The following is a 14,727-nucleotide window of genomic DNA, read 5'->3' on the forward strand; positions in this document are numbered from 1 at the left end:
GAAATAAAATTTTGACAATTTTTTCTATAGAAATAAAATTTTAACAAAATTTTCTATAGAAATAAAATTTTGACAAAATTTTCTATAGAAATGAAACATTGACGAAATTTTCTGTAGAACTAAAATCTTGACAAAATTTCCATAGAACTAAAATCTTGACAAAATTTTCTATAGAAACAAAATTTTGACAAAATTTTCTATAGAAATAAAATTTTGACAAAATTTTCTATAGCAATAAAATATTGGCAACATTTTCTATAAAAATAAAAATTTTCTATAGAAATAATATCTTGACGAAATTTTCCATAGAAATAATATCTTGACAATTTTCCATAGAAATAAAATTTTGACAAAATTTTCTATAGAATTAAAATTTTGACACAATTTTCTTTAGCAATAAAATTTTGACAAAATTTTCTATAGCAATAAAATTTTGGCAACATTTTGTATAAAAATAAAAATTTTCTATAGAAATAATATCTTGACGAAATTTTCCATAAAAATAATATGTTGACAAAATTTTCCATAGAAATAAAATTTTGACAAAATTTTCTGTAGAAATAATATCTTGACGAAATTTTCTATATAAATAAAACTTTGACAATGTTTTCTATAGAAATAAAATTTTAACAAAATTTTCTATAGAAATAAAATTTTGACAAAATTTCCTTCAGACATAAAATTTTGACAAAATTTCCTATAGAAATAAAATTTTGACAAAATTTTCTATACTAATCAAATTCTATAGAAATAAAATTTTGGGAAAATTTTCTATAGAAATAAAATTTTGCGAAAATTTTCTATAGAAATAAAAATTTGACAAAATTTTATATAGAAATAAAATTTTAACAAACTTTTCTATTAACATAAAATGTTGACAAAATTTTATATAGAAATAAAATTTTTACAACATTTCCAATAAAAATAACATTTTGACAAATTTTTCTACGCCAATAAAATTTTGACAAAATTTCCTATAGAAATAAAATTTTGACTAAAATTTCTATAGAAATAAAATTTTGAGAAAATTTTCTATAGAAATAAAATTTTTACAAATTTTCCTTTAGATATAAAATTTTGAAAAAATTTTCTATAGACATAAAATTTTGACAAAATTTTCTATAGAATTAAAATTTTGACAAAGTTTTCGTTAGCAATAAAATTATGACAAAATTTTCTATAGCAATAAAATTTTGGCAACATTTTCTATAAAAATAAAAATTTTATATAGAAATTATACCTTGACGAAACTTTCTATAGAAATAAAATTTTGACAAAATTTTCCATAGAAATAAAATTTTGACAAAATTTTCTATAGAAGTAATATCTTGACAAAATTTTCTATAGCAATAAAATTTTGGCAACATTTTCTATAAAAATAAAAATTTTATATAGAAATAATACCTTGACGAAACTTTCTATAGAAATAAAATTTTGACAAAATTTTCCATAGAAATAAAATTTTGACAAAATTTTCCATAGAAATAAAATTTTGACAAAATTTTCTATAGAAGTAATATCTTGACAAAATTTTCTATAGAAATAAAATTTTGACAAAATTTCCTATAGAAATAAAATTTTGACAACATTTTCTATACCAATAAAATATTGACACAATTTCCTATAGAAATAAAATTTTGACAAAATTTTCTATACCAATAAAATTTTGACACAATTTCCTATAGAAATAAAATTTTGACAAAATATCCTATAGAAATAAAATTTTGAGAAAATTTTCTATAGAAATAAAATGTTGACAAAATTTTCTATAGAAATAAAATTTTCACAAAATTTTCTATAAGAATAAAATGTTGACAAATTTTTCTATAGAAATAAAATGTTGGCAAAATTTTCCATGGAAATAAAATTTACGACTAGGCTGCTTCATTATCTCAATTCATTTTAAATAAAACCAAATAGTTTAAAGTTAATCACAGGTTCTAAATATTTTTTATAGAACAGAACGCTTTTCTTACTTTTATTGTGAAATTAATAATTTTTAATAAATTTTGTTTTTGTTGAAAAAAAAACCCATAAAAGCATCCGTTTTAATTTTCCTCTTTGAGGTTAGCGAACGACCGTGAATAAATGCCATACTTGGTTAATTAAACAAAAGTTGTATGATTTTCACCTAGATAATTAGGCCTGGAATACTGTATTCATGTATATTAAAATAATATATATAAAGTTGCTCAACATGTTGTCAGCAATATAGATACATAACGACAAAATTTTGTTAAGTTAAACATGTTGCATTCACATACCCCAAATACTTAAACTCATACTGTATAATGCATATATTTCTCAATATAATTTTTTTGTGGACGGAAACTTAATTTTAACTATAGACTAAAATATACATTTTTTGTCTTATGAATTAAATTAAAAAAACGACAATTTCTTTATAATTTCTCTCATGTATATTGGGTTCATTTTTTACCCTGCATCAATACTTGATCACTAATGGCCAAAGGCTCATCGGAAAATTGTACTTTATTGTAATGATTTTTCAAAGCATTCATCAGCTCCATGCTATGAGGCCAATCTCTGGTCTCACAAACAACTTTGACCTAACAAAGGGAAGAACATACAAGATTTAATTAAATTTCCATTAGATAATCGCCCAAAACGTCGATCATACCTCAACAGTATAGATATCCTTTAGCCATGCTCTTTCATGCATTATATCCTTTATGGAAACACCCAATTTGGATAGGATTTCACATAACTCATTTATGCCACCTGGACGATCGGTAAGTTCAACATTAAATTTCACCAGGCGACCTTCTGCAGCCAAACCACGTTCCAAGCAACGTCCAAAAACGGTGGTATCAATATTGCCACCGCATAACAAGACCACTACCCTAGAAGTTGGTGCAAATGGAAGTTGAAAAAAAGGTAAATATAATTTTAGGAAATTTGTAAATTCTTTTTACACTTAGAAAAATACTAAATCGGATATTAAACTTGGACATATTTTATACTACATATTATTATAACATAATATCTACTCGAGCTTATTGGACAAGAGGATTAAGCGTATTGATACTATTAAGTTATTGAAAAGAAAATGCAAGATACCAATCTACACAAGCCTGACTATACACGTGTTTCATCGTTGGCTAATTTGTTTATATCTATAGTCTTTAGTGTAGATCTGACCGTGGAATATGATTCATTTTGAGTCTTATATGCTAATTTCTTATGAAAATTACATACGAGAATTATATTTCCCAAATTGAACCATTTTTCACCACAAATGGGCATCAACTTCTCATATGATTTAAATTCGGAATTTCTACTACATATGCACGGATATAAATGGAACTGTTCCTAATTCATGAAAACCGATCGTCACATACGAAATACTTGAGATTAATCCTATTTTCGTCGTCATGGACTTGGGTTTCCGTATGTTATCGTATTGCTCTTTAATGAACGTCCCGAGTAAAAATTCAGATAGCTAATTTGATACAATTAGATCCACATTGACTACTTTGCGAATATATCGGTCAAATGAGATCGTAGTCTTAACGGAGTATTTTTTGGGGGTCCTACTTTTCAGACAGGTTAGAAAAGCAAAGCATTACTTGATCAAGTCCAACATGTTGGTTCGGTTTTTAATCTAAGACGTTTAGGATCACCATATAAAACCTATACGTTTAGTTGCACTTTGTGGGAGAGAAAAATTCCTCCATAGGCGCTACTTTGCCCTAGTTTGTATTTGCACTAGGGTAGCTCCCATACCACGGCTTCCACAATTTATCAACAACTTACTTTTTTCCTTTCAATTCTGGCAATTGACCAGCCAAAATGGCGGCTAATCCTGAAGCTCCGGCTCCCTCGACAACACATTTCTCCTCTTCCACTAAACGTAGAATGGCCAAAGCAATCCATTCCTCTTTGACCACAACCATTTTGTCTATCAATGGCAAAGCGGTGATAAAAGCATTATAGCCAACTTTAGGAACAGCCAAACCATCGGCTAAAGTATTTTTGATGGGAGTATAAATTGGACCATTATTTTGCATGGCATTGGAAAAACTGGGGCATTTAGCTGATTCCACACCCTACGGTAATAAAGCATCATAATGTCATTGATTTCTCAATAATCATCCTCCAGGGTATAGCAACTTACAATAATTTTGGTTTTTGGCGATAAAGCCTTTATGGCCGTGGCAATGCCAGCAATTAGACCACCACCTCCAACTGGTATAATTACGGCATCAGGATTTGGAACCTGCTCGAGAATTTCTAAACCCAATGTACCTTGACCAGCCATAATATGAGGATGATCATAACCATTGATGTACAACAGCTTCTTTTCTTCGGACATTTTCATGGCTAATGCCTTAGCTTCAGCCATATCTTTGCCTTCGACTATAACATTGGCTTTATAGTTGCGACATTTTTGGATTTTCATAATGGGTGCTGCTTTTGGCATTACCACTGTCACGGGGATATTTAGCTTCCAGCCATGATAGCTAAGAGCCTAAGAGGAATAGAAGGAAACTTCTTACGATGTAATGCAATTTTTTTAAATATTACTAACCTGGGCATGATTTCCTAGTGATGCAGAAATTACTCCGATTTTCTTTTGTTCCTCAGATAGACATAATAGGGCATAGCGAGCGCCACGTTCTTTGAAACTGAAAGAGAGTAATTCAAACTTTAGAAAATAAATCCATATATAAACAAGTGAGTAAAGTAGAAAGTCGGACGGGGCCGACTATATCATACCCTAAACCACACACTGTGAATTAGTAAACATAAACATTGGGGGTAACCTTTGGTATAGGTTTGGGAGATGAACCGCGTTTCTTTATTTATGAAAATTAAGGAGCACATGTTTATTGCAATTTTGTCACAATCTGAACATAAACGCTGTATGTTAGGGGCTATACTTGGTTTTACACCTACAAAGTTAGGTTAGGTTAGGTATAGTGGCAGCCCGATATATCAGGCTCATTAGACTATTCAGACCAATCTTATACCACAGTGGTGAACTTATCTCTTATCACTGAGTGCTGGCCGATTCTATGTTAAGCTCAATAACAAGGGACCTCCTTTGTAAAGCCGAGTCCGAACGGCATTCCACATTGCAGTGTAACCACTTGGCGAAGCTTTGAGTGTCCGAAATGTCACCAGCACTAGTGAGGAGGGATAATCCATCGCTGAAAAACTTTTTTGGTGTTTGCTCGAAACTGGGTTTGAACCCACGACCCTGTGTATGCAAGGCGGGCATGCTAACCATTGCAGCACAGTGGCTGCAATGTAGACCACTAATATTGAGTTCATTATTAAAAAAAATAGGAAATCGCTCAATTAGTGTGGATAATGTAGTCAAATTTGTGAAAATAGGACAATGTATTTATGTAAGAGCTATGTGTAAGTCTATGTTCGATCGGCTAATACATCTAAATTTGAAATTTGAGTAACATTTGTCAATAAATAAGAGATTTATGGACAAATTTGGGAAAATCGAGCTGTGCATATATATGGGAGCTATATCTAAACGTGAATCAATGTGGATTATATTTTGCAGGTTTGATTGATACCAGAGAAGGTTACCTTGTGGTAACTTTGAATAAGATCGGTTAGTAATAAAGGCTATTATGGTTAGAAATAAAGTTATTAGGGGTAAAATTTTGAAAATCGACAATACATATATATGGGATTTGGATGATATTTCGTAGGTAGATTGATATTACAGAAGGTTACTTTGTGCAAAATTTTAGTAAGATCGGTTGATAAATAAGGATTTTACGGCCAAATTTGGAAAGATCGGGCGATACATATATGTGGGAGCTATAGCTAAATCTGAACCGATCTCGATGATTTTTTGCCCATATTACTAGTATTATAAATGATTATAGTAAGCCAAGTTTGAGTAACATGGGTTGATAAATAAGAGTTTTATGGCCAAATTTGGGAAAATCGGGCGGGACATATATATGAGAGCTATATCTAAATCTGAACCGATTTCGATTAAACTTTGCAGAATTGAAGAGTGATGAATAATATTACTTTGTGTCACATTTGAATACGATCGGTGAGTAATAAGGCGCAACGTGACCTCATTTGTCGAAATCGGGAGATACATACATATGGGAGCTATATCTAAATTTGAGCTATATTTAAATTTCTTCCAAATTCAATAGCGTTCGTCCTTGTGTCCAAACAACACTCTATACCAAATTTCATCAAAATCGGTTAATAATTGCGACCGGAATCCTGCGAACAACAATGACATGGACAGACGGACACCAAGCGCTAGATCGACTCAGGAGGTGATTCTGAGTCCATCGGTACATATTTTATGGGGTCTAAAATCAATATTTCTGGTAGGCACATTTTTTGGTAGATCAAACTCATTATACCCTAACCACTATGTGGTTTAGGGTATAATAACAATAAATAAGTGGTAGATTAATATTAAAGTCATTTACAATTAACACCATCGATGTCTGATCGTAATAGGCGTCATATACATGAATTTATAATTTTAAATTTTTTATTGATTCCCAAGTAGATACAAGTACTTATCCTATCAGATATACTATTCGAGTATACAATCAATATGATTGTGTGAATAAATTGTTCATAGATAACGTGATCATTTTTAAAGTACTCTTTTTGAAAATGAACGTAATGGTATTATTATCTCTTCAATATTTGCCAAAGATGAATTGGAAATTTTTTTCTTTGTTATCAGTAGACGTTACGCACTAATAAAACCAGAACAATATGTCTGGCGTCCTCTATTCTGGCAGACAAAAAAAATATTGTCCAGTATGGTGAATCATTTTTATTACGATTCCTCAACATATCAATACATTAGGATTGGAAAAATTTCCTCTCCTACAAATTGGTGGCCACAAATTCAGCATATAACTCAGTAGAGGATTGTAGAAATTATGCGTCTTTAGTGAGGCATGTACAGATAGCCTTAACGCCAGTGCCTTTATTGTAAAGTCCACATGTAACAACGGATGGAATGCTAACCGACCTATCCTTGCGAATACTCGTACCACAAGCATAGTGTGGCCAACTTGACAATCAATATTTGACAAATAAATATTTGGCAAAAAATAATTTACATTAAAAAATAAATTTCCTACATTTTAAAAATTCCAAATCAAATTGGGCTTGACTGACAAAGTCGGACTTTAGACATTTCGACTGTTGGAAAAATCGCCTTTTTAATTCTCCGAATTTTTCAAAATCTGGAAAAATCAACTTTTTTCCACAGTGCGTACGTCCTACATGGAAGAAAAAAATTATTTTTCATATGTTTGGGTGTAAAAAATTATATGCTTGGAACTCTAGTTTTTAGCACATTATTTTTAAGTGCAAGCATATAATTTTCACAAACTAGCATAACATTTTTGCGACATAGATGTTAATATTTATGTTAGAACATATTATGTTTGGGACATAACATTTTTTTAATATAATATGTGTGAATGCAAAAATATATTTATATAGAAATTGCCTATAAACATATATGTGTTTAGAAAGAGAAAAGTAACACAAAGAAAATTTCATTAAAATTTTTTCCCGCCAGTGTATGCCTAAGGTGAAACATACTATGTTTGAACAATACAAACAATATTTTGTTTGGTCCTATCCTGAAAATATATATGCATGAAGAAAAATGTGTGTTGGGAGTATATGTTACAGAAGCGATTTTTAAAAATTCTAAAGCGGCATGTACAAAACTGACACAAGCAGTTTATAACCAATTTTTCAACTTTTTTTAATTTATAAATGTTGACTTTTGAATCGTTCTTCTTTTCTTAAATTTTGGAAAACACATTCATATTCACCTATTTCCGAGGACCCGAGCGAAAATTTTCTCTGGACTCTGTCTAGCCATAGACATTTCTCTATGGGTTTGAAAAACAATTCAGGGGGTGGCCAGGAACGAACAACAGCCCCCCCTCCCTCAATTTGAGTACGTTCTAAATCGTAAATTTTAAAAATTATAAAGCGACATATGAATGACCTACAAAGACGAAAATTTAACAAAAAAATTCACTTTTAGAAAAACCGATTTTCCGATTTTATTTTCAAAATTTTTACAAGTCGACTTTTGGACCTTTCGACTTTTTAAAATTTTTAAAAATTCTTTAATTTTTAAACTATTTCAGAATTTGGAAAAAAGTCGACTTTGCGACTTTCCAATGTTTTTCTATGAATCCGAAAATATTTTAGGGGGAGGCCAACTCAAAGCCCTCGTCCCACAATATGTACATCCCAGATGGCAAACTTCCTAAATTTTAAAAATTCTTAAGCGACACTTAGCGACTTAGAACCTATTTCCAAAAAATAAACTTTGAAAAAGTCGCCTTTTTGATATATTTTTTTTAATTTGTAAAAGTCGACTTTTTGAAATTTTGGAAAAATTAACCGTAAAGTTCATAAATTTTAAAAACTCCAAAGCAACATGTGAATGACTATCAAAGAAATATTATAATCTATGTAATTTTTAATTTTTTCCAATATTTTTAAAAATCGACTTTTGGACCTTTCGCCTTTTTTAAATTTTAGAAGCCAACATCAAAAGTTGGGAGCCACCGTGGTGCAACGGTTAGCATGCCTGCCTGGCATACGCAGGGTTATGGGTTCGATTCCTGCTTCGACCGAACACCAAAAAGTTTTTCAGAGGTGGATTATCCCACCTCAGTAATGCTGGTGATTTCTGAGGGTTTCAAAGCTTCTCTAAGTGGTTTCACTGCAATGTGGAACGCCGTTCGGACTCGGCTATAAAGAGGAGGTCCTTTGTCATTGAGCTTAACATGGAATCGGGCAGCACTCAGTGATAAGAGAGAAGTTCACCAATGTGGTATCACAATGGACTGAATAGTCTAAGTGAACCTGATACATCGGGCTGCCACCTAACCTAACATCAAAAGTCGATTTTCAAAAATATAAAAAGGCAATTAACCGAATTTTAAGATTACAAAATATGTAAACTTTATGTAAAAAAAGTCGAATTCGACTTTTTGTAGTCTTCAAATTCTGTTGATCGACTTTTGATATTTTTGAAAATCGACTAATAGTTTTTTGATAATGGCCAACATTTTATCGAAAGTAAGTATCAACTAATATCTATTATCGACTTTTGTAGCTGTACTATCGGAAAATCAAATTCCAGCTAATCGACTTTTGCCAAAAGAATCGAGTCCAATTATTATTATTAAAAAAAGGAAATAATTATTGTGATCGTTAACTAATCGATTTTTCACCATTTACGATTTTTATAGTTAAAGTCAGCTTCCGATATGAACTAGAGATTGTAATCGAAATCAAAAATTTTCGACATTTTCAAAATTTGGGAAATTAAATTTTTCTAAATTTTTTGACTGTTTGGTAAAGTCGGGCTTTTCCATTTTTTGAGCTGCGGTTAAAGCGAATAATTTTACACATTCATATTCACCGGATGCACCCTCAAAAAAAATCGCTTCTTTAACATATGTTCCAAACATATTTTGCAGGAAGCACATATATTATTGCATACTGCCGAAACATTAATATGTTTGTTTTATGTGAACATATTATATGTTTGGAAGCATTTTGAGCCAAAAATATTATATGCTTGGAAGAATTTTTCCCAAACACGATTGTGCTCATTCCCTAACATACTCGTAATTTTCACTTCCACGAAATTTTTTAGTTATTGGAACCTTTCTCTGTAATACAAATAATGTTGAAGAAATTATTCACTTTTATAAATTTTTTAAATTTTACCTTTCGCCTGCACGGAGAATCGAACCGAGGACCATACAGTTTGTAAGCCAACACACTATCCACTGGGCTACGTAGCTGTTATAGTCACCAGTAGATAATTATCGTTTTAAGTTACATTTATATAGCATAGTTTGCAGCGCCCACGAGCCAATGCAAACATAACATTATTTAACAGAAACATACATTTGTTTGCCACGTGGAGCAGTGGTTAGCATGTCTGCCTTGCATGCAAAGGGTCGTGGGTTCAATCCCTGCTCCGACCGAACATTTTTTTTTGTTTTTTTTTTTTTTTTTTTAATTTACACATTTATATTTATACTATATTATTTTTTTTTAAATGAAACTTCGAAATGTGTGTTATTAAAGATTTATAGTCAGTAACAGTGCTTGAAATTGACTGATTTTTGGATAAAATATTATTTTTTATTGCAAAAATAACAATCTTGTAATAAAAACTGTTTTTGTACAAAACTTTAAAATTTGGAAGGAATTCAAAAACTAACAAAAGAAGAACGTGGAGTCGAGTATAAACATACATACATAATTTTATAATATAAACATAAATTTATTTAGGAGTGAACAGTTTTTTACTAGCATTTAACACCATCGCTCTAAAATTCCTTTTATTTTTCTTTAATAATTCATTTTAAAGAAAATAAACTTTTTAAATTGTTTTAGCTGTAAAACTCGAACTTAATGCCCGCTTTTATATTTGATGGTGTCCGTCAACTCCTCGTGGACTACTTTTTAATAAAGAGGAACTAAAGTTTGTTTTTTTACATTTTACTGTGTAATTTTTCACTATTTCCTCCTTATTTCATTTTACTGTCCCAACTCTAAAAAGAGTATAGTGCCCTTTCGTTATTTTTATGAAGACCCCTGATTTCTTTTAATGAACCAAGAAAAAAATTGTGCCCATAATGCCAAAATGATAAACAAAACACATGTCCACACATACATAAAATGGTGCTCTCAAGGCGAAAACATATGCTGTTTGTTTTTCAAATGTCTATTCTCTTGGTTCAGAATGTATATTCTCTTTATTCAAATTAAATAATATTTAGACTTAAACGTATCACAAGCGGTTTCACAGAAATTGTTCTCTTTTGACTCTTTTGCTGTGTTATATTGATATCTTTCGTCAACTCTCCCGGTTTCCATCTCTATTTCTCTCTATACTCTCTCTGTCGCTTTGAATAAAATATCACAACATGTGTATGTTTAGTCGAAATTTGTAAATTTATATATGTTTGTATTCACACATATGATTTTTATGAAACATTGATGCCCCAAACATAATATATTCTAACATATTAACATAGATGTCCCAAACATTTAGTGTTAGTTTAGGAACATTACATGTTCGCACTTAAATATATTGTGGTTTAAAATCGTGCCCGAAACACATTTTGTTTATATCGGAACATATGAAAAACATATTTTTCTAACAGTGTGTCAGCCCGTATGCATCCCGTCTAGAATGATATTTAAAAAAATTTTTCATCGACACATACTCTAAGAATTACTATATTTTTGCATCATATTGGTACTTCATTCAATGTCGATTTTTCCATTGAAAAAAGTAGCAAAAAGACGACTTTGGTTTACCCAAACTTTTAGTGCAATTGAATTGTTGTGAAGCTAAGAACGCTGCCCGATTTTGAATAAGTAAATGGTATGAGACCACTTTGGTAGGTTGTGTGCTATTGTTAGCTCCAAAGCAGTTTCCAAAATGTTTTAATTAGCACGAACGTGTTGGGAGTTTACCAATTTCCTTAATTTTGAAATTTCACACCATTTGTGCAAGCTTAGCACCTACAGCCCTCTTTGTTTTAATTTAAGATCTTGAGCTCGGTTTTCAATATTTTTATATCCTTTCATTGGATATTTTTATCTCGAGGGTATTTGATTGTCCCTACGTTATGGATTTAATTGAATTCGAGCCCATCATAACCGAACAATTATAGGTATTCTTGCGGTTCTTTTTAACAACCACCACCATGACTTTTGGTAATGCTACCAGTATCATTATAACGATATATGGAGCAGTACACAAACATTTGTTTCACTTTGAGATGTTTGATCAAACGATCTTTACACCACGATTGTTTTCCGATTGTTACATCTTTTCTCAGGATAGTTTGTGATATTGTCACTATGCCATAGATTTGGTTAAATTCAAGCCATTACCGATACATTTCATGTTTGACGTTTGGCAATGTTACCAACGGCATTATAACGATTTCTGGTGCGATACACAAATATTTGGATCATTTTGCGATCAACTAATTAATACACCACGACTTAAAATTCGCATGCCCGCAAAATTCTATAATAGCTTACCTTCCGGTATATTGAAGAAAATCCTTTTTCAAATATAAATCCATGCCATAGGTATCTGAAGTTGTTGAACGCTAGAGAGGAAAATATTCCTTAGAACTCTCCATCAAAAAACAAACACCTCCTACAATCTCATTTCTTACCGGACATGGTGTCATCTCAACACCATCTTTAATTAAGAAAGCCGCCGATGTTATATCACGGAATGATATTGTTTGAGGATTTAAAGGATCACAGTGGGGATCAAGAGATTCCCCTGGTGCTTCAAATTGTTTGGGAGTAATTGTATCCGGATTTCGCAAGACAACAGCACCATTGCTATTTTTCTTAACAATAGCTTTGGCAGCTTGACCATTAGATCCGTTAATTTCGGTTTTTGTACCATTCAGCGGTTTGCCATTATCGACAAGGACACCATTTTGACTACCTCCCATTTTCTATGTGTGTATTTAGTAGACTTTTTTTCGTAATTTTATTTAGTTTAATTATTTTTTTGATTTCCGTTTCCTTTTACACCCGTTTTGTATTACGGTTAGACTTTACCGGTACCTCATAAAAATTCAACTGATTCCAATTTCTCCGATATTTGAAAATTTAAGTGTTTCTCTATTGTTCTGCCGCCGTTATAGATTTCAAATATTGAATAGTTCAAAGAAGAGATACGAGCTGGTGTTTTTGTTATTTTTATTCGCGCGAAAATAATTCATACTGATAATTAGGGATTGGTTACAACGACTTGTGAATACGGTATAAATTACTCAGCATAGAGTAAATGGAAAAATTTTCGCATAAATCTGTTATATTGAGAGAAGTAAATTAATTAATTAATGCAGTCGTTAATTTGCTACTACATACGAGGACTGTTTCAAAAGTTTATAAGAAGGATGTAGGCATTTCGTCTTTTTTAAGTTATAATCAAATTGAAATTCTTGTTGGGCGCATATAAAAAAACTAGTTTCGATATTTTAAAATAAATTTGATATTGAGCACAAACGGCCTTTGGCATTAACCAAAATCGACTAACCGAACATAAAAGAAAACAAGTATATACGGCCGTAAGTTCGACCAGGTCGAAGCTTATGTACCCTCCACCATGGATTGCGTAGAACCTTCTACTGAAGACTGTCATCCACAATCGAATTACTTGGGTTGCGGTAACACTTGCCGATGGCAAGGTATCTTAAAACTTCCTAACACCGTAATATATACCACATAGTCCATACGTGGTATATATTAAACTAAAAAAGCCGATTAAATACGTATATAATTAAGTTTAAAGTTTCTATAGAAATAAAATTTTGACAAAATTAAATTTTGACAACATTTTCTATAGAAGTAAACTTTGGAAAAAAATTTCTAAAGAAATAAAATTTGGAAAAAAAATTCTATAGAAATAAAATTTGGAAAACATTTTCTATAGAAATAAAATTTGGAAAAAATTTTCTAAAGAAATAAAATTTTGACAAAATTTTCTATAGAAATAAAATCTTGACAAAATTTTCTATAGAAATAACATTTTGACAATGTTTTCTATAAAAATAAAATTTTGGTAGATTATTTTTGGCTCGAGTGGCAACCATGATTATGAACCGATATGGACCAATTTTTGTGTGATTGGGGATCGGCTATATATAACTATAGACCGATATGGACCAATTTTGGCATGGTTATTAGCGGCCTTATACTAACACCACGTTGCAAATTTCAACCGGATCGGATGAATTTTGCTCTTCCAAGAGGCTCCGGAGGACAAATCTGGGGATCGATTTATATTGGGGCTATATATAATTATGGACCGATATGGACCAAATCTTGCATGGTTGTTAGAGACCATATACTAACACCACGTACCAAATTTCAACCGGATCGGATGAATTTTGCTCCTCCAAGAGGCTCCGGAGGTCAAATCTGGGGATCGGCTTATATGGGGGCTATATATAATTATGGACCGATATGGACCAATTTTGGAATGGTTGTTAGAGATAATATACTAACACCACGTACCAAATTTCAATCGGATCGGATGACTTTTGCTCCTCTAAGAGGCTCCGGAGGTCAAATCTGGGGATCGGTTTATATGGGGGCTATATAATTATGGGCCGATGTGGACCAATTTTTGCGTGGTCATTAGGGACCATATACCAACACCATGTACCAAATTTCAGCCGGATCGGATGAAATTTGCTTCTCTTAGAGGCTCCGAAAGCCAAATCGGGGGATCGGTTTATATGGGGGCTATATGTAATTATGGACCGATATGGACAAATTCCTGCATGAGACCATATACACCATGTATCAAATTTCAGCCGGATCGGATGAAATTTGCTGCTCTTAGAGGCCTCGCAAGCCAAATTTAGGGGTCCGTTTATATGGGGGCTATACGTAAAAGTGGACCGATATGGCCCATTTGCAATACCATCCGACCTACATCAATAACAACTACTTGTGCCAAGTTTCAAGTCGATAGCTTGTTTCGTTCGGAAGTTAGCGTGATTTCAACAGACGGACGGACGAAAATGCTCAGATCGACTCAGAATTTCACCACGACCCAGAATATATATACTTTATAGGGTCTTAGAGCAATATTTCGATGTGTTACAAACGGAATGACAAAGTTAATATACCCCCATCCTA

General features: G+C 31.8%; 1 protein-coding gene across 1 annotated transcript; it reads right to left on the bottom strand.

Moving 5' to 3' along the window:
* Positions 1-2,282: 2,282 nt before the first annotated feature.
* Srr (Serine racemase) lies at positions 2,283-12,683 on the bottom strand. The gene is made up of 7 exons (XM_075292603.1): positions 12,237-12,683; positions 12,097-12,167; positions 4,553-4,649; positions 4,139-4,492; positions 3,778-4,070; positions 2,642-2,864; positions 2,283-2,570 (listed from the first exon to the last, which is right to left on the bottom strand). The coding sequence occupies exons 1-7, from the start codon at positions 12,525-12,527 to the stop codon at positions 2,430-2,432; spliced, it is 1,470 nt and encodes a 489-aa protein (XP_075148718.1). The 5' UTR covers positions 12,528-12,683; the 3' UTR covers positions 2,283-2,429.
* Positions 12,684-14,727: the final 2,044 nt, after the last annotated feature.

This window comes from Haematobia irritans, chromosome 1 (genome assembly GCF_050003625.1).
Source record: "Haematobia irritans isolate KBUSLIRL chromosome 1, ASM5000362v1, whole genome shotgun sequence".
Lineage (NCBI taxonomy): Eukaryota > Metazoa > Arthropoda > Insecta > Diptera > Muscidae > Haematobia > Haematobia irritans.